The 27,094-nt window shown below is 42.8% G+C and overlaps 1 protein-coding gene across 3 annotated transcripts in view; it reads right to left on the minus strand.

Annotated features, from left to right (window-relative positions):
- ncoa2 (nuclear receptor coactivator 2) overlaps positions 1-27,094 on the minus strand; it is a 56,421-nt gene that overhangs the window by 11,923 nt on the left and 17,404 nt on the right. For all 3 annotated transcript variants that reach the window (XM_023416908.2, XM_023416909.2, XM_023416906.2), the window contains exons 3-11: positions 20,394-20,501; positions 19,019-19,191; positions 15,398-15,501; positions 12,066-12,243; positions 10,244-10,432; positions 7,438-7,539; positions 5,954-6,094; positions 5,500-5,647; positions 3,580-4,936 (exon numbers count right to left, since the gene is read on the minus strand). In XM_023416908.2, coding sequence (XP_023272676.1) covers positions 3,580-4,936; positions 5,500-5,647; positions 5,954-6,094; positions 7,438-7,539; positions 10,244-10,432; positions 12,066-12,243; positions 15,398-15,501; positions 19,019-19,191; positions 20,394-20,482 — 2,481 coding nt within the window. In that variant the 5' untranslated portion in view covers positions 20,483-20,501. The remainder of the gene's footprint in view (positions 1-3,579; positions 4,937-5,499; positions 5,648-5,953; positions 6,095-7,437; positions 7,540-10,243; positions 10,433-12,065; positions 12,244-15,397; positions 15,502-19,018; positions 19,192-20,393; positions 20,502-27,094) is intronic.

The following is a 27,094-nucleotide window of genomic DNA, read 5'->3' on the forward strand; positions in this document are numbered from 1 at the left end:
AGATGCATTTTAACCAGATACAGTACGGGTACAACGGTAAGGATTTGTAAGGCCAAATAACCATTATCAAATATTTAGTTTCAAGCCATGTCCCATTTAAAGATCACAGTTTAACATCTTGACACCAGAACTTTACTCACTCTGGAAGAGCAGCTAAGGACACGTACAAGATGCAGTTTGTTTAAGGGTTCTGGTGTATAATTAAAAATCAGGCTTGATCTGTTTATTCATCTCCACACCCAACACACAAGTAAGCATCACTACCTAGTTGAAAAACTGGCTGGTAATGAGGGAGGGAAACTAAAATTGACTTGACCCTTATCCTTATATTCATTGTGGTTAGGTAGTAAATTAAAACAACACAGAGAGAACTCTCAGCAACACCCAGGTAATGGGCAAACCCAGATTTCATGTACATTCTTCTGCACAAATGAGCTGTTCGGAGTGAAGACGACTGATGACGAATCATACACTTCAAATCGCGTTCGATACAAAAGGCACAGTTGCGTGCTTAGTAACAGCAGAGGCCGACTCGCTCACAGCAGGATGGTGAGGAGGCCCTTGTCACTCAACTTAAACCACGTCACGTCTGTAAGTGAGCAGGTTATCATCTAGTCATGTATTTCAAATCTATCCATTTCACCTAGAGTCTGTGCCCTAATGTCAATATAGACTTCAGGACAATAAGACTATTGTGCCTTTCTGACCCAGTCCATGTCATTTTACAGGAAAGGGAACTGAGAAGCAGGGTGGGTAAAGCAGAAGTGCCACTGTCAAGTGAGGCAAAAAGGAAAAGTCGTTTCGCCCCAGAACTGTGTTGGCTTTTTGTGAGCGAAAAAAAAAAGAAAAAAAAAAGAATTAAGCGAAAACAACTTGCAGAAAATCTATTGAATTCACTATTTGCCTGTGAGCGAGCACTCATGGAAATTAATGTTTTGGCATGCAGTTTGACATTATATTCTTTCTTATATTGGAAGAAGGAAGGAAAACTGAAGCACTGAGGCCAGAAGAAACTACTGGAGGAACTATTAAAACATAAAATCATGTCCTGGCTCCTATGAATTCATTTGTTTTCTTTACCCACTCACTCATATGTAGGGTCGATGAGGGGCTGTGGCTATTGTGACCTACATCTGTCACTTTATAAAAAAAGAAATACTCAATGCTGAGCTGAGCTGAAGTGATTTCACAAGCCAAAGCAATGAACAACTCATGCTACCACTGTGTAATTTAGGTTCTTTTCTACAATATTCCTGATAATTGTTTACTTAATTTGACAGATTTGATTGACGTGACACTGAAGACCTGATATTTCAGTATCATAATATGGCCTAGAATAAAGACAAGCTGAATCATTAACTAAATTAATTACATGCAAATTACGGCTATAGCTGCAGTGGAAATAGATTTTATTTAGTTTGGGAGACAATATGTTTACATGAACTCACAGATAACCCTGCCTCCCACAGGCCCATGGGACTAGTCAACCATACCTATAGTTCCTTCAGCCATCAGCTAAGCCGCTACTGCTGACCTGATTTCTCATTTAGCTCTGCTCCAGCCATCAATAATTCAGCCCTCAAACAATAATGAGGAGGAATGAGGCAGAGAGAAAGACGTAGCAAGAAAACAGTGGGTGAGGTTAGTAGAGAGAAGGATGAGTGGACTTTTTGACTAGTACAGTCATCTTTCACACATGAGCGAGCAGCAATTCCCCAGTAAGGAAGAGAAACCCACTCACCACGAAATGGCTCTAATGAAGCCACGGCTTCATGTCTAACAAATGCCCTTTTTCATAGTTAGTGGAGTCTGTTAAAACTGGGATCAACCATCAGCATCATTGTTTGAAACTACGAGCACCATCAAAATTCACCAGTTTCATTTGCACTGTCCACACAAGGAAGAACTAAAACAATTTATGTCATTAAATGAAATTTTTTTTTGTATTATTTAGTACACTGACCGCTTATAGAGACATCAGCATCAACACACACGCATCAAACCTATTTTTCTCCGTTTCTATTTCCTTCTATTGTTTTGCGTATGTTGCTTGCTCTACAAACACACCACTCCCTCTCCCCTCTATCTCCATGGTAGCAGAGAGGACATGCAGGAGCATATGGCTCATCATTTTCACTCCTGCCTGCCGAGGCTGGGCTCTCCTGGGGGTATCTACACCTCTCTCATCTCTCCTTCTTTGTTCAGTTCAACAGCAGTTCTTATTATTCATCCAATCACCTTTTCCTCTTTTTCATATGTACCCAAGTGGCTGAGCACATACTGTACATACACAGCTAGCAGGCATGGCTAGCTGATATTCAGCGCCACTGTCCCTCTGTCTGAACGGGAAAACAGCAGTGTTTCTACAAAAGGTGCCAAAAAGAAGGAGGGAAATAAAAAGAGAGCGACAAAGTGACGAAAACCCAGTTTTTCTCAATATCCAGGTTAAAGCTACGCTGGTGTGCATCTCGAATGGATCAATCGATACTGTGTCAAATGTGTTTTCACACCCGTCTCCAGCCCAGGATCAAGATGGGTTTGGGTACTGCTTTGCTGTTTTACAAAAGAGTGAACATGCATTTCTAGAAAAACTTTAGTTCAATGTTATTGAACTTTAAACAGCATCTTTGAAACCTAGATTACCCACCGGGTCTAAGAAGAGGAAGGTAATGAGAGAAATAGAGTGGAAGGGCATTCATGTAATTTTGTGTAATTCTATGTAATTCTGTGGTTTCGCAGTGATGTGTGTGATAGAGCTACATTTGTCTTGAACGTGTGTTTAGTAGAGCGCGTCATACGCAGGTTTTCTGTATGAAAGGTTACGAGTCTCACCAAATACTGGTTTTCTTTCCTGCATTAGAGGATCAGAAAGCTGAAGCCTCTGTTTCACTGAAATGTTGAGTTCTACCAGCAATACTCTCCCTGCTCTCTCCCTTTTACTCTTTTTCTCCCCTTCTCTCTTTCGGTGCCAGGTCTGACCTGAGCCTGGTGCCAAACCTGAGGATTCTGGCCAAACGCAAACAGGATCAAATGGCTGGAGAACCACAGGGGTTCCTTCCAAATGTCACAGTTGTTTGAAGCTGGCGGATAGCTTCCCTCAACTTGTGCTGCCAACACAAAGGCAGTGAAAGGACCAGATGTGTTTATATGTGAATAAAAACATGCATGATGTCTTAAATGTATATGACAAGACTGTAAATCTGAATCTGACTGTCGATGGGCCACAAATCCTGTTTGACCTCCACACTGCCAGACCATTTGTGTATTTAGCTGTAACATCCGGTGTGGACATGGGACTTGGAGGAGCCAACATCTGCTACCTAACCCAGATTAACGCTCAGACAGAGAGGAGGCAAGTGGAGCAGTACAGGGCAAAAAGTTTTGGGTTTTTGCAATGGGCTAAAGAAGGAGGTTACAAAACCACTTTTAGGGCAGCTCAGGAACACATCATCACTTAAAACATGGAAATCATGCTATATACAAGCTATTTTTCAATCAGGAAGGCAAAAATGTTTATAAAACTGAATAGCTCTCTTTTAATGTGCACTCAGTGCAGAGTAAGGCATGGTGAAAACTGACCTGCTCAGCCCGGTCGTATCCTGAGTCTGGTTTCTCTGCCTTGACGTGGGTGTTTTTACCCCCTTCGACCTTCACCTCCCCAGGCTCCAGCTTAGGGACCTTGTCCTTCAGTGCAGTGTCATCCTTATCCAGCAGGTAGCGTAGCAGGGCATTGTCCTTCTTCTTGGGGCTCAAGGGCTCCTGCTTGGGAGCAATTTCTGCCCCAGAAGTTGTACTACCAGCACCCTGGGCTTGGTCTTGGCCCAGCTCTTTGCCTGTGGCCTCTGCAGTGAGTTTGGCCAGGTCTACAGGAGACGTACTGTTCTGAAGCAGTTGGTGGAGGATCTTGTGTTTTTCTTTGAGGGATGTGGCATGAGTGTTCCCTCCCGTGTGGCAACCCCGGACCCCTGTCCCAGCCTGGTCTTTGCCCTCACATCCTGCGCCAGGGGACAGGGGTGTCTCTAGAGGCTCTGGCTTGGTGGTGAGAAGTTGCAGTAGCTTAGTGTGGCCCTTGTTGTCATGAAGACGGTTGTGAGCGTCATGGCCCTCAGGGGGCCCTTCTCTCTCCTCCTTGGGCTCAGCAATGTTGCTCTCTGCCTGACCTTGGTTGTGCCCCTGACCCACCTCTGTGTGAGGGCCAAATGAGTCTCCTGCAACACCAGCACCACCACTGCTTCCTCCAATTTTTGACATCAGATGAGAGTTTACCCCTGACCCTGGTGTGACCCCAGCTGGGGAGCCTATCTTCCGGTCTGGAGACCCCAGTGTATGTGCATGAGGGGGCCCATGCCCGTGTCCTACACCGTGGCACTCACTTAGGGCCTGCAGAGCTGACAGAGAACTGCTAGTGTAGCTGTTAGCATGTGCACTAGTCGTGCTACTACTGCCTGCTACTCCAGGTCCTCCACCACACATCCCCACTGGGGATGGCGAGTGCAGGCCTCCTGCTACACGAGGGCTGCCCGCCCCCCCAGGACTACCTCTGTGCCTGGGTGATAGCATAGAGTTCTGTTGAGGTGGATGGGGCCCCCCGGCCGGGCTGGGGCTTGCGCGAGAGGGGCTGTTCATCCTCCAGTTTGGGCCCTGCTGTGGTGGTTGCATGCCCCCAGTGTGGTTGTGTGGTGGGGGGCAGCCAAAACGGTAGCCCTGCATATGGCCCATGGCTGCTGGTTCTCTGGGGCCAGCAGGACCTGGAGGGGAAAAAGGCGTGCTGTTGCTGCTGATGGTAGTGTCTTGGCCCTGAGGCCCCGAACCTGGCAAACTGCCTGGGGTTGGAGGAGTCATGGAGGGAGTAGAGGAGTTCATTGGTTTTGGAGCCATCCCTGTGGCCTGATTGCCAGGACCCATATCCTGGCCCATTCCGCAGACTGTCTGCTCCCTAGAGGTTAAAAACAAACACACAGATAATCCAGCTGATTAATTCAGTTTTTCACTATTTTTTTTTCCTCAAGAATTTTCTGTATATGTTACAAAATAGAGAAAATTACACTGCAAGGTTTTGGGGTTCATCTTGAAGAAGTGTGACATTGTTTTTGGAAAGAGACCTCGCTGCTGATGTTTTCAGATATCATTTTGCTGTTCTTGAGGCACAACAAACTCATTTTGGTCATTTAACCTTTCCATTGTATTGGTGGCAGAAATTTCAGTAGCAACTGGGTAAATACAGCCACAAATATATACTTACACCTCACGGAAAAGGTGGGAAATATGTCAGATTTTTCTTTTTGGATGAACTGCCCCTTATGTCTGATTTCATTGTGACAGCATCCCCCGAGACCCAGACCACTGGCAAGCATGAAGTTACACATTATTCCATCCAGACAGAACACACAAAGCCATCACTTTGTGCTGCAGGGCACTAACAGGCTAAAACATGTACGCAAGTTCATGCTGCAGATTTGTCTCTCTGGTACTGACACAAGTGTAGATAGTGAGACATACCTCTGTAGAATGTGCAGGGACATGTAGAGTTGGGGTTCGTTGGTGGCGGGCGAGCGCACCAGTTTGCTCTTGGTGTGGGCTGACACGATGGTTCCATCAGAGAGAGAGAACCGGTAGATGGGGCTGAACGCTTGGCCATGGCGGAGCACTGTGGACACATACGCGCTTACATCAGTACATACACACACACAACACATTTTCACTGTGATGAAATATTGTATAGATATAATAAACTGGTTTTATTTTCTTCTTTCAAGTGCAGTAAAAATAGTGATTGGATTGGATTTAGGATCTCAAAGGAGAAGCCTATAATTTACCATTAGCTTTGGTTAAAAGGGACCCATGATCAAATCAGCATTATATGCTCATGCAGTCTGACAAAAGCACCAGAAAGACCAAAGGGAGTAACTCACAAGAGCCAAGAATTAAACAGGATAGTCCTTAACAGTTTTACCTTCCTGCTGATGTCTCTTGGCAAAAGACATCTCCCCATCATTCTGTAAGTGGAACCTCTGGATGCAGCGCCTCACCAAATCCTCCCAGCCTGGTTTCATGGATGCCCGCAGCAGACTGGTATCCAGGGACGTTATCTTACCTAAACACAGAGGACAGGATTAAGTAAGCCTTAGTCAGATATGGAAGGAGGGATTTCTATACACATGCACAAACCCACACTAACTGAGCTGGTGGGGATTTAATGTCTCTCTCAAACGTAAATATGTAGAGCAGCTTGTTGACCAGAAGATGTTCTCCACTTGGCCACTCGGCAGCACAGCAGCTCTGTGGTTCGACACTGGTTGAAGAAATACTGAGGACTTTTTACATTTTAATTACAACTTGTCAAAAGCTAGAAATTTCCTCTGTGGTAGTAAGGACGTCCTGTCTACACAAGATTAAACAGGCAAACACAAGTACAAACACTGTCGGTACAAATGAAGTAAGATCAACATTAAACACTTGATACAACAGGTAGAAGGACTGATTTTAAAAGTCACAAGGGCAGCTTAGGCTCAACTATCTTTAGAAGTGAACAATTACTCCCATTCTACATGCGCACACACACACACACACACACACACACAGTTGTAGCACTGTAACAGTTGTCCCTCATCGGATTGCAATTTAAATGGAGGCAGTGATGCATTTAAAGGGTTGACAAGCAGACTGCTGCGTGAATGACAGCCATAGGGGCTGAGTAAAGACTTGTCACACAAACAATCACAACAGGAGCTTGTTACAATGTTACACTATACTCAGCAAGGTCTCTCAGGTGAAAGAAGATTGCAGAGGCAATACTTTTTATAAAAATAAAAAAAAGTTTTCCAATCAATAATGAGAGAAAAATCATACTCTCAATCTTGAATAAGAAAATTAGAAAACAGATTCAAACAAACATAGACATGTATACAAGAACACCTACAGAGGTCTGGGTGTGGAACTACAGTAAATTACAATATGATAGTGAGTAACTATGTGTGTGTGTAGACATACTGCACAGAAATAGTACAATCATATCAAAGACCAGGTGAAACACAGACAACTGTCTACATCTCTGCGCCAGTGTTCAGACAGGTACTTTACCTCCCACAGCGTAGACAGACGTAACAGGCTCAGTCCTAAGGACCTTTACCAAGGATATAATAATCTTTAAATACCTAAACTATAGTGTGAGGTGATTTATGGGCTGGTGACATGGTGGGATGAGGTGTTGTGGGGGGCGGTGCCTCACTTGGGGCACTATATTAACTGCTGTATGTATGTATGGTGGTGTGGGAATCACAATCTCAAATGGTCAGCATGACTGCCAAAACTTATCATCCTTCTACGAAAAAAAAAAAAAAAAAAAAAAAGGTTTAACCTGTTGGAGAAAGACATCAAGTTTTCTGTGTTTTGTTTGTATTATTTTGTAGCTCCTGGCTGCGTTACTGGTTTGTGTACCTTGCAGGTCCTGGCGCGTGGTGAAGCTCTCATGCGTGGGAAGCATGGGTCTTTCCTTCATGGGTACCCTGCGCGCTACACAGATCAGGCACGACTGAAAGTCTAGAAAACAAAAGGGGAAGAGAGGGAGAACAGAGGAGCAGACAGAGGGAACGTGTGGAGGGAAGAAAAGATCATGTAGAGGATGTAACAAAGAGAACAGGACAGAGACATAAGGAATGAAGGGGGATGGGAGAGGGGAGGAGAGGAAGGGGCGTAAATGATAGAGACAGAAGGAGGGAAAAGAAAATGAAATGCATGTTATTCCCAGGCAGCATAATTAATACAGTTATTAATGAGCACAGGGATCAGAGCTCCGCTCCTTTCATGAGGAGGAGCAACTATCGCTGGCAAGGGACATGATGAAGTGTGACCTTTGAAGGTGTGTGTGCAAGTGTGCGTATGTGTGATTGTGTGCAAGTGTCTCCGGCTGGTCTCACCTACAGTGCCATCTCACACCAATGACATCTCCTGTGGTCCAACATTAAAGATTGCCATCGCTCAATCATGACAGTTGCCATTAACACACACACAAACGACAACGCCAAGTCCAGGACTGGGATGACCCCAAAAAGTCTGCCATCTAACTTTCCTGTGCCAGTAATACCCACAATCCCACACGTTTCTGGCTAAGAAATGCATGCCAGGGTTGACACACACACCCAAACAAACAAACACACGCACACGCACACACACACACACACACACACACACACACACAAACAAACAACACACCACAACACACACACCTCATTTTGATGTGTAAACAGTGCCTTGTGGGTGGTCCGGCCGATAGATCTGCAAATCTCTCTCAATTCCTTCCTCCTCCCTTGTCTCTGTCTGTGGCTGCAACTATAACCAATGATCCTGCCTCGCCACTCACAGTCAGACTTTAGAGGGCATTGCATTGATATATATTGATTCCCTGTAGACTTACTCTAACTTTAACCATAACTACTACTTGCCTTACCATAATCTTAACCTAAACTTAAAACATGCCTTCACCTTAAGATTTAATGATTTACATTACGGGGACTTGTCTTTTGTTCCCATAAGGAAGACAAGTGCCTATAATGTAACTGTGTAAACAAATTTAGGTCCCTATGAAATGAGGAATACCTGGATGGCGAGCACGCACGCAAGCACGCACTCACACAAACAAGCACACACACACACACGCACACACCTCTGGCCTGTTTCCTAGTTAGTGTATTTGCCAAAGTATGGTTGGCAAGCAGCTGGTGCACAAAGGAAGCCAGAGAGGGGAAAAGACAGGTTGAGACTAGACTTGGAGTGAAACATTAGCATTTTCACTTACTGTTTTAATTAACCACCGAGTTATAGTTTGGCAGGAGGGAATTATGGTCTCTCATCAAAGCAACTGAGCAAACAGGATTTAGGTAGTTTAGATGCAGAATATTGCATTTGTTTCGAGAGCATTGCGTATCTATGCTTTACAAATTTTTGGACGAACGACAGTCACTTGTGATGGAAATTTACTCAAACTACAGGATCTCAAGTTCCTGTCTAAAGCCATGAAAACCACTGGAAAAGCCCAGTGACCTCTCAGTGACTGAACACTGAAAGGAGATCAGAGACAACATACAATTTAAATCATTTCCTTGCAAAGGTCAGCAGATGTTTATACTAGCGGCTACCACAAATGCGGCGCCTTTCCTTCTCCACTTCCATATTCCTCCGCGTTCATATGCTGTTGTGTTGAAACCTATGTGAAGCACATCAGAAGACTGGTTCCCTGATGCTATAAACATGATTAAAACACATCCTTTCCTGTGAGTCATAAGCTCTGATTTGTGAGGAATGTACATGAATTATAGATGGGCTTTAATGACAGCTGCCCAGCCTCTCGTCTCCCTTGTGTCACTTAACTTTTCATGGATGTAAGCTGAGTGGCACCAGCGCTGCTCTTCATCAGTTGCGTATACTCTTATACACATACAACGCAGGTTATGATGCAAACTCTTGATCTACTCATAATAAATGTAAATTCGTATTCAAAACCATTTTCCGTTCTGCAGCCGTCACATTCAGATGTTACTTTGACCCAAGAAAGCCTCATAACTCCCTTTTGTCCTTATCAAGGTTTAACAATTCTTTCATTTCACTGCACATCAACACAGCAACAATCAGTCTGATGTTACATAAAGTAGAGATGCTAATGAACTTTTCTTCCGATTTTGTTGTTGATCTTGGTCTGCTAGACTTCTTTTAAGTTTTTAAAAAAATTTAAATTATATACTGCAATGTTCAAAGATGATCTTAGGCTCTCTAAAACAATCTTATCTTTCATTCCTCTGTCATAATAATTGGCCTATTGTCTGTTTGTCCGCTAACTTCTGCATAATGCAACCCATAATGACCGAGTTGTAGAAATTGTTCCATCAATGACTTTTGTATTTCAGGTGATATTAATTTACAAGCTCTAAGATCTTAATCAGACTCTAAAGTTTCAAACATTTTTTCAATTCACTTTTCACAATTCCATTCTTTAATTTCCTGATTGCAAAGGCATCTAGAGCTTTAGGTATTTAGAGCTGATATAGATTTAATCATAAACATTAAAATAAAAATATGAAACAGTCAAAAGTCCAGACTGGTAGCAATGAATGGTAGAAATTCATCAGATCTTAAAACTAATCTAGGACTAAGGACTAATCTAAGTTTGTTCCATAGGGTCACAACTTTAGTGTCAAATGATCGTCCTACTCTCTATCCACTTTCCCACACTCCCTCTCTCCTTCCGTACCATCTCCTTCCTCCTTGATGGACTTGGGCTCTGAAACGGCGAAGCACTGCATGGTCTCGTATTTCTGCTGCTGAGGCTCGTGCTCGTGCGGCTCGTCCTGGTTCTCGCTGTGGGGATTGACCAGCATTCGGCAGTTGAATGTGTGACTGTTCCTCCTCGGACCCTCGCTGGACCACGGGACGCCATTCACTAGAGAGGAGCAAGAAGGGGAAGGGGAAATTTTCAATGTAACCTCCTGGGGGTTTTATCTGACAAATTTCACTGCAGCCAAAGCTGAACAACCGAACGGGGAGAACGGAAGCGGCGGCGAGCGAGTCAAGAGAGGCTACCACACTGCAAGCGAAAGACATAATGAGAGCAAGACAGAGAGAAAGATGGTGGAAAAAAGCGGAAAAAGGAGAGAGCAGTTGCTGGGGAAAGATCAGTCATAATGAGCAGTTAGAACCCTGAGCACTATGCCATCTATCCACAGCCATGCCAGGCTTCCATATGCATGTCCTCTAAAACATCAGTGCCAATCTTTCTTCTTCTTTCCAACAGTTACACAGGCGCAGGCAAACTCGCATATACACACACACACACGTGCGAGCAGACATGCACACACACGCACGCACAAAAAAGAAAAAGAATAAGAGACGTACAGTCACACACACACACAACTCATCTCACTCTCGCAAACTCCCATCACACTCCATCTGGTTTGTGATCTCATTCAGTGCATTGATAATCTCCCAGTATCTGGGACACAGCCCACTGATCGTTTCCAGGGTACTCTGCTCTGTGCTGCTCTCCCACCCAGATGGCTGGGCACTCAGACCTCAATCCGAAGCACCAGGAGAGAAGAGGAGAGGAAGGGGAGAAGGGACTTAGAGAGAGTTCCTGATGGGGTGCGCTGACATACATTACAACCACCCCTTGAGTTGGAGGAGATGCAGAGGTAGGATGTTAAATGGACGTGGGTATGAGAGAAGAGAGAGAAGACGGGGAAAAGGAATGGGCAAAACTGAAAGAGAGAAAGAAAAAGGTAAACGTCTGTCATACAAAAATAAATGGCCTGTTTTCATGAGATGAGTAATGCTAGGATGAAGACAATGATTTTCATGGAGGGGGGAGGGTAGGGGGGGGAGGGGTGGCTAGGAAATGGTAAAGTGAGAACATGAAAATGGGAACTTGGTGAGGGTGTGTGGCAGAGAAAAAGAGAGAATAACGCACAACACGAAGAGAAGGGGGAAGGAAGGGCATGAAATGAGAATATAGGGAGCGATGCTGCTGACAGGGGAGAGGAGCCGAAAAAAGGAAGTTAATTAGGTGAAAAGAGAGTGAGGAAGAAGCAAATGTCTGGGTTGAGCATCGGCGAGAGAAAATGAAAAAAACCTATAGGTTTTATGCACTGTGCCAACCGCGTATATGAAGCTTACATAACACTTTGTATTAGGCAGCTTTCCCGCAGCCTCTCTGAAGCTATTTAACCATGAACATTTCAGTGCTTTTAATTAAACTGACAACACTATGAAACAGCCACCTACAACATACCTGTCTGAACAGGGAGAAGAAGAGAAGTGAGGGTGTTGAGAAACAGAGGGAACACACAATGTAAAAAAACAAAACAAAACAAAACAAAACAAAAAAAAACACAAGAGATGAGGCCAGCGTGTAAATGAGAGCAGAGGTAGGAGTGATGCAACATAGGGGACATACATGCGGAGTCAGGAAAAGAGAGAGAGATGCGAAACACAAGTGACACAGCGAGACCGAAACTGACAGGTAGAAAAAGCCAGAGAGCAAAGCGAATGCTGGCAGGGAAAATAAGCTCGAGGCTAACCAAGGGATTTGGGCAGCAGGTTCTTGATGAACTCAGCATGATCACCGACGTGCAGCACGCTGTAGACACTGGTATTCATCAGCTCCTCCTGGTTGTAGCGCAGGTACTGGGTCACATTCTCAGACACGAATACAATGTTACCCTCCATGTTCACCACGAAGAAGAAGCCGTCCAGGGCCTGGAGGGGAGAAAGGGAGTTCAGAGGAGAGAAAAATTTGTTTACTGAATTTTTCACGCTGATATATAACAAATCTCTCGCAGTGAAATTGAAGCAATAGCAGGAGAGTAAAAATATGTTTAAGCACCTTTACCTCCCACCAGTACTCTCTGCTAATACAAATAGTGCTGCAGCTGAGTGCTTTAATAAAAAAAGCTTAGTCCTACCCTGATGCAACTCATAGATTCATTAGGGTCATTTTACTGTGCTGGTTTGAACCTCTCATGTTTGATTCATTAAAAGGATTTCCTGTGTTTTGTGCAGAGCCAAAAGAACATTTACAGATGCAGAGGACGCTGTAAGCTCTGCAGAGTTTTATTCATATGTATGTCTGCGGTCAACAGTAGCAAATTGAAAAAAAAAAAAAAAAAAAAAAAAAAAAAAGTAGGCCAAAATATTCAATCTGCACATCTGCATAGTGTCTAAAAAGAGGTGATTAGTACTCTGCGTGCCGGGCACATCCATCACCCCTGCAGATGCTCAACATCAGTGTGGCTGATAAAAAGCAGGATAAAAGCTTATGCCTGCAGAGCTTGGAGGATGTGAAGGAGGAGGAGCACTTAATTGAAAGAATACAGCCCCAGGTCAGCCATTACACACAAGATGGTGTCAATTAGGCCATCAAATCACCCAGAGCCTTTAAAAAGGAATTCTGCCGGTTGTAAAGCTGTAAAAGCTGGTGTCAAGATAAGAGACAAGAGACTCCTGCCAAGGTGTGTGCTCCTCACCTCTGCTTAAATAATCATTACCTACGCACACACACACCGTTTAACCTCAGTTTACATTACCTATTATGTATTCATAACAAATAACATACTCAGTTTTTTAATGCATAAACTGTCTAGGAACAAAATCTCTTTTATGTGTAGCATGTATAACAAACCTGGAATCAACCGGCAGGCTACATTTTGGGGTGAAGCAAACTCAAACATCGCAGGTTACACATGATCTAATGGAGATAGATGTTTTCCCTTGCCTGCATCAACGCAGCATGAGCTAAAAAAAAAAAAAAAAAAAAAAGACTCGGGGAAATCTCACCTATCGATACATAAAGCGAAATGGTTCCAAAATGCAACATGGTTGTGTAAGTCCACTCTGTGTGAAGAAAGGCCATGTACTGGACAAGTAGGGCAAACAGAAACAGAGCAAACACTCTCTAGTGCCAACTCTTGCCTTCTTCCAGACACTCTTGCATAATGCTGTTAGACAGTACCTTAATTTACAATGCCCTGATTAAATAAACACTGTAGAGATGACCAAAGCCCTTACAAATGAATATACTCTAAATAAATGTACCCTGAGCCACCACACTCTGTGTACCTGTTCCATTTTGCAACGAGCCTATTGTCTTGATATATGACTCTGTATTGCTTTTCCTCCCAGTACAATATACAGCGGGTAGTGAATTGTTATAGTGAAGGGAGTAGGGGTCTCCTTTCCTCTCCGTTATTTATGACTTGATTCTGGTGCTTTGCGAACAAGATCTCTCTCCACATACATTCTTGCTAAACATAATATATTTTCAGCATGGCAAGGCATTACTGTCTTACTAAAAAACAATGCAAACTGGTCTCTTGCAGCGCCCGGTATAGAAGCTCAAAACCTTTTTGGTTCTGACCTAAATGTGTGTAAAGCACACACATTCTCAACAAAAGAAGGAAGGCTAAATAAAAAAGGGGACTGAAAGAAAAAACATGTTTATATATTTGTATACACATCTATACTTCCCCCTGCGTCGTAGTGTGAGAGAAGTTCAAAGACGGTCATTGTCACGGACTTGTGACCAACGGTAGCTTGGGACAAAATTCTTCGTGACTGTTCCTACGTCTACTAACCAACCTATAGGAATGCAGCATGAAATGACGCACTGATCCACATGTTGCTTAGCGCCACTGTTTTGCACTATCATGGTGCAGATGGACAAAGTTTTATTCTTACGTATTGAGTTGCGTCGTAGCCTGCAATTCAGTAGGTGTAATCATCATACAGTCTATATATATACACCTCAAACTTGATGTTGTACCCGAGTTTATTAGATCCGTGTCACACAGTGAGGCAAATATCTTATTAGATTGCCAAAATCTCTGTAGGTGCCTTTTGATATTGAAAAGGGTATAATCTAGGAATCAGTGCCAAAGCTCTGACACTGTAGCTTTAAACATTCAAAACATACTCAGCCCTCTAATGATTTCGTCATACCACACAACAGCAACCATACGGGGCAGTCTAACAGGAATGCCAACTATTTGTCACAACAAGTCATGTGACGGAACAAGACTTGCTCCCAGAGGTTTAAAACAACAACACACTGATATGTTTTCACGGCCTCCTTCGTCCTTCTGTGCTCGCATGAGCGTGGGCAGTGGACAGCCTTGGAGGAGGGTCATGGGGCGCGTGGGTGCATTTCCTGCCGACAGCCATTCTCCTAAGAGCATCCTGTAATGAGCCCGCGCTGGCGGACGGGGACATGGCCAGAGCAGAGCGGTGTGAATGGCCGATCGCTGTGTTTTGGGGCTGCTGACAGATGGGAAAGCATGCAGGCTGCGCTGGGCTATATTTAGCCGCGAGTTAGCATGTCGATTCAGTGACGCTGGACCAGGAGAGCTATAAATATTCCATGACAGGACAGATCTAGAGGCGAATATAGAGAAGATGGGGAGGGAGGGAGAGAAAGAGAGAACTGAACAAGTAAGAGAGAGAAAGGGAGGGAGGAAGTGAGTGAGAGGACAGGCTCAATGGACTGATTCATTCGCCAGGCTGTTGCTTTCTTCCCATTATACGTAAGCACTTCAGTGGCCCTCCGTGGGACAACGAGGCCATTGCTCCGCTTGGTGATTTACAGCCAATCCGGGGCAGATACAAGATGCTGGCAGCTTTTACTCCACACAGCTACACTCACACACAACCACTACTGGCCCATTTGTGATTGTTCTCTGTGGATAGCACTGTTCATTATATAGCAATCATGATTTAAAGAGCAGTGTATATCCTATGTGAGTGTTAGTATGAGTATTCAGATGGGGTACTTCAGTTTGAGTGTTCAGTGTGTGGTGTTTCATAATATTTTCCCCCAGATATGACACTATGAATAAGCAAGAGAAGGCCCTCTACTCACCTCCAGCATCATTGGTCCCAAGGCATCTTTGTCAATCACACTTTGGCCTGTTGATGAGACATCGGCCTTCTGTACCTCCTCCTCATTTGCTGCTGCAGCTTTTTCTGTTGATGGGAAAACCAGTGGCCGAGGTTTAGCAAAGCAAACAAGCAAAACAAATGCATTCAACTGATTCTAGACAACATGGACCATAACTTAATAAGGAAGGCATTCTGTTATTGTGAGAAACAAAAATGCATCACCAAAACATGGAAATCATGCTTTCTTCAATGCTTTCCCTCTGTGATTGACCCACATACTTTAAAGCGGTCACTTGTTTACAAGACTTTTAACAAATATTTTTTCTGGTTACAAAGCAAACACATTTTGTGCCTTTGTCAAAACAAGTTGCCATAGCTCAAACCCAAGCACAGAGCAGCAAGTGGAGTGAAAGGTTATTGTAAATGAGTGTGTCAGGGCACGCAGCTGCCACGCTGGTGGCAGCCACTGGATGGATTGCATTGTCATGTACAAAAAAAAGGCTATTATGGAAACACAGTGACAGTGTGTAAACAACTCTTGTTCCAAATAGAGTAGCAAGTTGTTACTATGTGGTCCAGCAGCAACAGAAGACCTTAAAACATGTAAAAGAAAAACCTCTCTTATTCTAATTAATTATAATGAAAATGATTATTGTTATAAATTAAAATAGTAATTTTGTGCTGTTCCTATAGAACCACCTTTTAACTTTGGAAAGTAGTTCAACAAGGCTTCCCTTTAGCCAGGGGTTGTCTTCCTTTTCATATGTACTACCTCTCTCAAATAACTTTGCTGCAGTGGGTCCTTGTGACCTACTATGCCTATTGGATTTCCAAGTATGGATACAGGGGGACTTGCTGCATATATAGATACTTATGGTCTGTAGTATCACCAGACTTGACCTGTGCAAAAAAATTATAATAATAATTTGACAAGTACCTACTGATATTTAAAAATGATAAATGTAGCACCTTTGACTCCACAGCCTAATAAGCTTTAACAAATCTTTCAATGTAAGGGTTCTGGGATTGGTTTAGTAAGAGGCGAAAACTGAAAGTATCCTGTAAACTCCTGTACCTGCACTATGGTGCTGTGCATTTGTCCATGTGAGTGATTGGGTTAATAACCATGCAGAGATGCCTTATGTTCAGAGTGTAGGCTGCCCTACTTTTGGAGATGATGATGAGAGGCGGAATATGAGTGGGCTGTTGGGGGTGACATGTTTAACTGTCACACCACGCCAAGAAGATGGCTGACTATACAGTGAGAAAATGTTGTAGTGGAAAGCAAAGAAAAATCACATCCCTCCTGGATTTTATTGGATGTAGATGTGTGAAATCTGACACAGATGCAGGTTTGCCCCTGCTCTGTGGGCTCGTGCAACAGCACACAGACCCACATTCATCTCTTTCAGCATTAATGATGTGTGCATCAGCAGGACCTCTCCAGGCCCAGCGGGGACCAGTATACCAGCACAGCTGCCCTGGGTACAGACCCATCACTCAATGTCAGTGCGGCCCTCACTGGCTTTCTGCCCGTCTGCAGAACTGTGCCACAGACAGAGGGAGGAATTGATCACTTATATCTGGTAATAAATGTATGAATGACCACATAATCTGTAACTGATAAGATATTTGCCATTAAGTCATCTCTATCTTTTTTTATTTTTTTTTTATTTTACATGTATTGCATTTTTACATTTTTCACATATGTATGATGAATACAAATTGTGTATCAAACAATGTACTGGCTGCAGCTCAGCAGCTACTATGTATCCCAGCCTCCAGCCAATGAGAGCTGGGCTTTTACTATGTTGGCAAGAGTGAGAACAAGAGTGTAAAGGAAGCTGTAAAAATCGTGGCTATGCCATTATTTTATAGGCTCTATAAAGATATCATTACTCAACATACTGTCTGTTAACATGCAACAAAATGGCAACAGAGAAAAAGCCAAGTATATGCTAAGTGCACAACTCCACTGTGATTTCAATTATGGAAAATGTATGCGGTAACAAGAGGAACAAACAGGGATAAATTAAGAGCTGTCAGTAGGAGGCAACATTTTCAAAGGCCATCGTCGTTCCATTGCACCTCTCTGCAGAGCTGTGACACCAATCAGTAAGAGTTACATTAAGTCACAATAGTGTAGTTTAATATAATCAGTATTGTCACCATAAACTGAGAATATCTTTTATGCAGTAAGGATGATGTCAAGGTGGAAATAATCCTAGGCCTATAGAAAAAGCGATGCACTACAAACAATCCTATACACTTTGGAACGTAACACTTAACAGATGACAGATGAGGTGCAATGACGAGAGCAAATGGAGGTGGTAAAATGATGCACTTTGAGCATGAAAACATCAAAAAAGAGTTTTCAGTGCATCCCTGGTTCAACAATAAGTACAACAAGAAAAAGAATGACTGGTCGCTGAAATTGCTGCCCCTCTGAACTGTCCAAGATGAGGTGCAGCAGCTTTCAGTGTTAAGTATAAAAATGTGTCTCTAGTTGGCCATCGAGAACAAAAGCAGAGGGGAGAGGAGTGTAAGCCCTTCCCTCGGTGGTAGCTGTACAAACACAATTATGCCTTCAGAGGCAGGCAGGGGACGTCAATCTAGCCCAGCGTAGAGAAAAAAAAAAAAAAAAAAAAAAAAGAGAGAGAATGAGAGGAGGAAGGGTCAGAGGGAGGGAGGGGAGTGCGGACAGCAGAGTGGGGGAGGGACCGACAGACGGTAGCCAGAGTTTGTGTGTGATTTTTTGCATCACATTGCTCATCATTACATAACGCCTGGCTCTGTGAGTCATAAAACAAGATGACATCATCAGCTGGTCTGAATCATGTATACCTTGAGTGGGCCACTTTTTGTCCACCAGTCATACAGTTGCTTTTCATATATGCACAGTCAAAGCTTATTCATAATTTAGTATTTGCCTTGAGGTTTACCTTGGTGCTATGTTTGGGCCTGTAAGCAGGAAAAAAAAAACAAAAAACTGGGATTTCATTGATCTTGGTCTGATAAATCCAACAGGAAAAAAGTTAAAAGACACACCTCAAGTAATTGCTAAAGACTACAAAAAAGGAGAAGCTGGTAAGTAAAACTGAGCGCACTGATCCATTTGCCTGATGTTCTGGCTCAGAATGGAAGTGGGAAAGACCAGCAGCCAAACAAAAAACTGCTCGGGTCCATGCAAATTATATGATGAAGTGATGGAGAGAACATTAAATCAATTGTGCTGGCCTTTAATAACAACATCAATTAATGTGTGTGGAGCAGATCCCAAACCATAATATTTATGCCATCACATCTGAGGTTTCTGCCAACATAGTGCCACCTGTGGCACCCGTGGTTGTATCAGAGCTTTAAAACCACAAGACCATCCTGAGTATATTCATGATGTTGTAGAACCTTATACACAGCATAAATGGTTACAAAACAAACCACGGTTGAATCCATCTTCAGATATTCACTGAGCTTGTTACATAAATAAGCTGCATGTCATAAAAAACTGAAGGGAAAGCCAGTAGATGAACAGATATTGAGAATTAAATTATTCAGAAAAAAACAGCCAGCAGAAAGGTAACTCTAGGTTGCCACTTGTTACCTTGCTCCTTTATTTGTCTGATTTGTTTCACAGTTTCCTTCAGGATTGCACATTTGTCAGGCTTGACATTGAAGTTGTCGATGTCGTTGAAGTTGGCAAAGATCAGCTCGGCGAGCTCCTCGATGTATTTGTTCTCATGCTCGCGGTTGCGCTTCTCGTTGCTCCGCTTGGGACTACAAGGACAAAGAACAGCAGGGTAAGAAGATGCAATCGTTAAGATGGTAACAGCAGGGGAGATAAAGATGTATGGTATAAAGGGTTCAAGTGTGTGTAAACATATGCAATTCTACTACAATAAGGGAATGAATAGGCAGTCAAAAAGCACCCGAGAGCAACCCAGAGCAGGGAAGCAAAGAAAATCCATCTACAAAACTACACCAGGATTGAGTGTACACACACACACACACATCTCTGGACACGACTGAAGAGCCCTCTCTTTTTCATAGCTGCCAGATGACAGTGCGTAACATCTACTGCAAACCTTGGCATAGAGGAAAGAAGAGGAATAAGGCTAGGGTCAATTATGCTCCATATGGCTTGAAATATATCCCTAGGCCTCTTCATTGTGCCAACATGGAGTGCTCTATTGATAAGGAAAACCTACATTCTTGGCTGCTTTTCTGCAGATGAATTATGCAGATTTATTGTACATCAGTGCTCCGGGGTTAGCTGCCACAACAGCACACTGCCATTGTTTCCAACTACTGGGCTGCTACTGTACATACAATAGAGGGTGGAGCTTTATCTTACAATCTTGCAGTTGGTAAGAAGTGGTGCAGGAGATTTTGAACCAGACATTTTGGCAAAGCAGTGGCCAAGGTTACTGACATTACTTGAGATGGAGTAGAAATATCAAGACTACTTTCCATAAGAAGATTTTTATTTTTTTTTGGGGGGGGGGGGGGGGGGGTTGTCCCTATTTAAGTGGCTAAGTGTAACTAGAATTACCGCCTCACAGTCAAGACCGTTGCAGGAAATATGGTCACAATCTCGCCTTCCTGACTTACAGCTTTGAATAATGGCCAGCAGTATTTTTGCAGAACATTATGATGTCACAGTGAAGTTGACCTTTGACAGTTTGGATATAAAATGTCACCACTTCATTATTTTACCCTATTAGACATTTGTGTTAAATTGTGTCATAATTAGTGTATGATTTTGAGAGTTATAGTCACAGTGACCTTGACCTTTGACCACCAAAATCAAATCTATTTATCCTCGAGTCCAAATGAATGTTTGTGCCAAATTTGAGGAAATTCCCTGAAGGCGTTACTGAGATATCGTGTTCACAAGAATGGGGCAGATGGACAGACAACCTGAAAACATAATGCATCTGGCTCTGGCTGACGCCGGCACATTGGCATAAAGATCTTACCTGGGTCCTAGAAGTTCGGCAGGACATTCTTTGCGTTTTCGTGACTCTGCCCTGGCAGGGTCAGATGAGTTTTCACCGACTCCACTCATCCTCAATGCATATCAGCGTCTGGAAAACAAAGGCACAGAGGCAAAGACAGTTTTACATATGACACAACGCATGTAACATCTGGTGGATTGACAAACTTCAACAGCAAAATTATGTGAAAACCACACGTACAGGTATGTGAGCATGCCAACCTGGACATCTGCATACAGCGCGCACACACACACACACACACACACACACACACACACACACACACACACACACACACACACACACACAATTCTGTGCTGGGGGCACAGGTTGATCCACTCAACCTGGAGGAATGAGTGAAAATGGAGCGGAGAAAGAGATTCAATCATTTCTCTCTGATGGTGCAGCTCTCCCCAGAGAGACTGAAATGAGAGCACGGCACTTTGCCCACAGCACCAGACTGCGCGCTCAGCCATGTACCAAGAAAAACCCATTCGTTACACGAAACCAAGCAAAGCCAGCTCACAGTAGGCTAGAGTGGCTTTACAATCACAACATGTGTCCGTGTTTACTGAGTGCCTCTGAGAATTCTTTACCTGTATCAGCTTGCAAGACTCACTCCACAAACCTTACATGCAGGACTGATATCTTGTCTGCTCTTTTAGAAGTCAAGCTACTGAGAGTACGATCTTAGTAAGTAAGAATTTATGTTGTGACTGTTTTTCTGCTATCCAAAGTGACAAGCTGGCTGGGGGCTTTTTCTGTTGCTAACATCCTACATGCTACTATCTTGGGCTTCTCTGCAGCTCAAGTTAAAATGCCATTAGGTTACGATATGAATTTGTATTGCGTTCTTCATCTAAACAGCTTGGAGTAATTCGTGACAAGTCGAGAGCCTTTGGAGACTTGGGCAAGATTGCCCCGCCGCAGATGTTGAGCATTCGCCACACCAACATATATTTTATTCTACTCCTCCTCCTCTTACCCAGCGAGTCAGCACGGGCTGAACTTCATGCCACTAAATGAAAGACAATCAATTATTGATCAAAGTAATATCTTATTAATTACCACCATCATCTGCACCAGATCTGATGGCGGCTAATGGGCATGGATTTCAGGAGGATTTGGGCTGCGTAGAAGGATCTGAACACTTGTCTTCTTCCAAAACATGTGGCATTTAAATGTATATGCATAAAAATAATTTCTTCTTGGTTCATGCAAGATATGCTTTGATTATGGAAGCAGGGAAGAGAGGGAGATTATCAGAAATGAAGAAGAGACCCAAAGAAAGAAATTAATGTCTCTCTATCACAGTGCACAAGGCTGGGGCATGCTGTGTTGTGATACACTCTCAGCCACTCTAACCATGGAAACGGCTATGACACACACCGCTCACTGCTCAGCCATTACATAAGGCAGAACAGAGTACAGCACAGTACAATGTAGAGCAGAGTGGAAGAGCATAGCTTAGCAGAAGCAGGCTAAACTAAAAAGGGAGCTAGTGACCATGCAAACTTGAGTCTGGCTCCCTCCTGGCCTGGAGTGACCTACTTTAAGCTAATGGTAGGGTCTGTGCTCAAATGGATGAAGTCAAAGCCGTGGTGACTGGTCGGAGAGGCAGAGGAGACTCTGAAGGGTAAAACACATTTCTACCGTTTTGTTGACGAATGACCTGAGCACCATTGTTGGCCTGTACGGTATATGGACAGATAATGATACACAAATATAATCAGGCATGTGTCCTTGCATTATGCTCTTTTGAATGCCATCAGGGTGCCTTTATGCTGTGGCACTGTCCACTGGAATTATAACAGCCTCTATAGCAGAGGTTGTGTGCTTTTATTAATGACAACAGAAACAGGCCATTAAACTCTCATAGCTAAGTGGCACTCTCTGTCCCTATTGGCTGTGCCTGGGCTTTCCAGCACAAGTTACCATGGGGATTCTAGACCTGATTGGTTGTGCCTGTCCCGCTGGGCCGGATATGATTGGTTGCCTTCATCTCCTTGACATGGCAGTAATGATGGGTCATTGTACGTTGAGACAAATAAGGGAGACTGGAAGTACCAGGCACGTTTCAATGACACCAACACAGACAGGCAGGCAGCCCGGCCAACAGGCTGGCAGGCCGTTTTTGTTGCTGGGGGGGTCCGATCTTCACATGGGCAGACTAGCAAGGGATTTCTAATCCTGCAGAATGCCCTGAATCCATGGGAAGCTGTAAACAGCTGGACACTGGTGTCAGCACTTCCTGTATGGAGCTGTGTCACTGAGTTAATTATCAACATCAGCCACTAGGAGAGTGTCCCTCTTTGAACAACAGTAAGTCTTGAAGCAAGTGAATGGTGGCATGTTGCATCAGTGTTGTTGTGTTTAGGACATAAACTTAAGTCTCCTTTCTCACCCACGTGCTCTTTAACACATTTATTTTTCCTACTTTTCTCCTCAAAGAAAGAACATCTTTTGTTGTTCTAAATAAATATAATAATGTAAAGGAACATGTCCTATGAAACTGCACATCTGGTGTGACAGAAGATTTTGTCTAATGCACAAATGTTGTATTAACAATGAAAACAATCTGTACATCGCATTATACTATGCAGCTGTCTGTTACACGTTCAAACACAACACACACAGACTCAAAGACGTTGAGGCAGTGATGTTAAGGATGACGATGATGATGATAATGGAGCCGTACATCGATAACACAGAAAAATAGGCCTCTGAGTTTAGTCCATGATGATGCCTGCCAATCTACTTTAAGTATGACACGTGCATGTAATGATCCGCTCACACTTCAGTCACTAAACAAAGAAAAAGAAAAGCATAACAACTAGAGATGTCACAAGAACCGACAGTTCAGTATCAAGTTGCTGCCAAAATTCTGAAAATGTGATGGTACTTGTTTTTCTACAGTACCATAGGTACCAAAGGTGTCGTAGGTCCTGGAGATGTGATTCTTCCAGGACTGATTAGGGCAGTATAATAATTCTACAGGTGTTTTGGTCTGACATCAAATTTGAATAAGAACAAGAAATAATTAACATGCTGAAGGGCAGCAGAAAGTGCAGCTGCAGCAACAGGTCAACGGCGACTTGAAACACAACAAGACTGGTATTATTATCATACATATACAATGATTTTTTGTATTTGATGCAGATCATCAGGGACAAGTTATAGATGACCAAAGGCCAGTATGCAAACAGAGGAAAACTTCAGACTTATCTAAGCATCTGTACACAGAATTCAGGGTGAGTGAGTTTCAGTTATTAATGTTTGTGAATTGCGACAGCTAACGTTAGCTTGTTTAGGCTAACATGGCGACTGTTGTAGGCTACTGTCATTACAGTTCAGTGTGTCGACTGTCCATTCAGCTTGCCCCGCGTGTGTTAGCACAATGTGTGCGCAGCAGTCTCTGTTTTCTGGTTTTTGCTGTGGCATCAAGAATTGTGGAATTTCACTGGCATTGGTATCAGCTACAAAATTTCTGGTATAGTGACATCCCTAATAACACAACTGAGAAGCTGTGAAGACAACAGAACACAGCTCAGAGTTGTTGTGTCCTAAAAACGAATTAAAGGAAATTGCTTTCAAGCAAGCAGGGAGATTCTCAACTGCTTTTCAATATTTAGGACTCCTAAGGAAAAAAAGTTTGCTCTAATTAAATAAGGTAAAAAATTTCTAGCCTAATGTCCCATTTAATTGAATTTAATTTACTGCAATCTAAACAGCAATGTAAAGGAAGGAGTGTTAAGGGGGAAAAACACAAAATAACTGAAAAACATTTTAAAGGGAATAAATTATAGTTTATTGCAACATTAAACTCAAGACTAAGCTAGCAGCAGCTTTAGCTTGCACGTAGAAAATGTGATTACCTCAAAGCCAAGTTAAAAGCTGTCGTAACATGACTGAGCAGACAGTGGATTCATGCATGCATAACAGACTATCATCCATTGGTACACCTGTTCTGTGTGCGGATATCATTGACTCAGAGCAATACAGGATAAGTGGGGGTGTGGTGAATGACCTCATTATGTACAAGACTGACTGGCATGTACTGGAAGGCATCTACCAAATTTACAGTTCATCAAGCTGTCAGCTCACTTAGTTCATTAGTTTTGTAAGCTGAGACATATAGCCCATCAGTTACTGCGAGCTACCTTATGTTAGTCATAGATGGCGTGAAATCAGTGTAAGGTTAATTGGGGATGGTTAAGATTCACTCAAAGATGAATGAAACCGATGCAGCTTTCAAACAGATGTTCTTCAGAAATCGTAGCCAGGGGACTGATGGGTAGGACCTCAGCTGGTCATACCATATTTCCACTGTGGTGAGAAACAGTCAAGGGGAAAAAGTGGCACCTGGTTTTACTTAAACTTCCCCCTCTATGAACATAGACAATGCATACCTGTTGGAGAATATCAAAAGGAAGAGAAAAGATGACACCACCCTACTGACAAACATTAGTCCAACAGGCTTTTGAGGGAAAGGCCAACTATAAATTGATGCCATATAGAAAAAAGGGAAGCATTTCACACTTAGACTATGAACTTCTATTTACAGCTAGTTTGGCCAACTGCTTGCTGTTGTTGGCAAAGCACTGGCATGCTGACGGTCACTAGGAAAGAATAAACTCAAGATCTGACTGGAAATGGTTCTGGGGTCATGAGGTTTATAGGAGCACATACTCTTCCATGTTGCCGCTTTGCATTTACTATGAAGTTGTGATGAACTTCGGTTTCCACTTACACAAGCGTTGTAAACACCTCGACGCAGACTCTACCCCCTTCACGTCTCTCTCACACACAGCAAACATAATTGTATATTTGTGTGCTGACAGGTCAGCTCTGCCAGTGTGAACTCAACACTTCTCACTTCATTACAGGTTTTCATCTTCATCATGGTCTGTGTGTCTGACTCACAAGGCTAAATGAAGGGTTATGTTACTAAACCACAGTAACAGCCACAACACTGCCTCAGCAACACAACTTTGAAGATGTTCCAACATTCAAACTTGTTTATGAAACCGATGCAACGCAGTGAGATTTTAATATCAGAACTACATCTTATGCTAAGATATGAAATAATATTTTACTGTATATAACAACACAGAAAATGAAGTAACAAAGCGGTAATTTGACCAAACAAGAAATAAGACAACACACAGATGAACACACAAGTAAAAGTTTTAAAAATCAATTGACTTTGAAAGCGCTGGGTGCTCTTGAGGGAGGTGATCATAGGTGTGTGTCATTGCTTATATCTTAGGTGTCACAAGAGCAGACTCTCTAGGACTGAGCTGGAGCCAACCAGTCTGGCCAGGGAGGAATGCAGAGACAACAAGGGGCTGCTGCTGCCCGGAGTGCTGGAGACGACAACATTTCCTCCTGTCAAACTCAGCTGGTACAACCTGTACACAACATGGTGTATCACACTACAATAAACACCTCAAAAGCTCAACAAATTAAACCTTTAACTGCACCTGTGAGGCTGTCCGAATGACATGATGACATGATACACCTAACAGAGGACACACAGTGCCAGGCAGAGGTGATGCTACACCGCACAGACTTGACATGGTGCTGTAGGATGCATGCCGGCTCAAAACCAGTCAGGATGGCACTGTGTTGCTAGTGTCCAAATATCACAATTTCATGTTCAATGGAAGGACTCCAGGTTCTATTTTGGTCTGCAGATGTGCAGCTCCACAAAATGATGTGTCGCAACATCATCTCCTGTTTGTCAGATTTCCAACTATTGTGACAGAGATGTAAAAACTGATATCTTTCCAGAATTGTGATAGTAAGAGGAAAACAGTTGCAACAGTCTTAAACAAGGAGTATAATCACAGATGCCAGTGAATTGGCCAAATTATTTTTCACTTCAGTTACAAGAACTGAAAAAGAAATATATTGATATTTTGGGCTGTCTGGCAATTCTTACTGGGTAACAAATAGATACAAAGCAAAGTGGTGATGATAAAAGTCTCTTATTTGTGATAATGATTAAACTATATCATTTATTGACTTTCAGCAAATTAATTCTGTAAAGAAATGATCATATATCAATTTAACACTATAAAAATCTCTGTGGTCGAAATTTCAAGCAGGTTGTAAATCAAAATCAGCTATAGGTCGTTGCTAGTGGTGGTGTTCTACTCAACAGCATTATACTGAAATATATTCATTCAGCCATTGCAAATGAAGTGGGCAAAACATTATAAACATCTCTTAATATAACGCAGTCAGGTTCAACAACACTGCAAACTACAACCTCAGCAATAAACAGTTCATTAAATTAATACCCCCAGACAGTGTAAATCAAAACTGAACATTATCATCTTTCTAAAAGTAGAATTAATGGCTGAGATGTTGTATTGGATTGCATTACATTTTGCATGTGTACCTAATTAAGTAGCCACTGAGTGAATACTGGAGCTGGAAAATACCTTTATATATAATACCTTTATAAAATACAATAATGGGATGATGATTTTAACTGCATCAACCAAAAAAGAAGACGGAAATGTTTCCTCCACATTAGATGCCCGTTAAGCATAACTGTAATGTCTTTCTCAAAAAACAAAACAAACACGTTGACACCCCTTCTAACAATCACATGTAAGTACTACTACTAGACAGTTTTCTTAAACTAAATCCATCTGCCATAACCACAGAGAGCG

This window comes from Seriola lalandi, unplaced genomic scaffold (genome assembly GCF_002814215.2).
Source record: "Seriola lalandi dorsalis isolate HSWRI2012SDOR001 ecotype SW California unplaced genomic scaffold, Sedor1 jcf7180002054570, whole genome shotgun sequence".
NCBI lineage: Eukaryota > Metazoa > Chordata > Actinopteri > Carangiformes > Carangidae > Seriola > Seriola lalandi.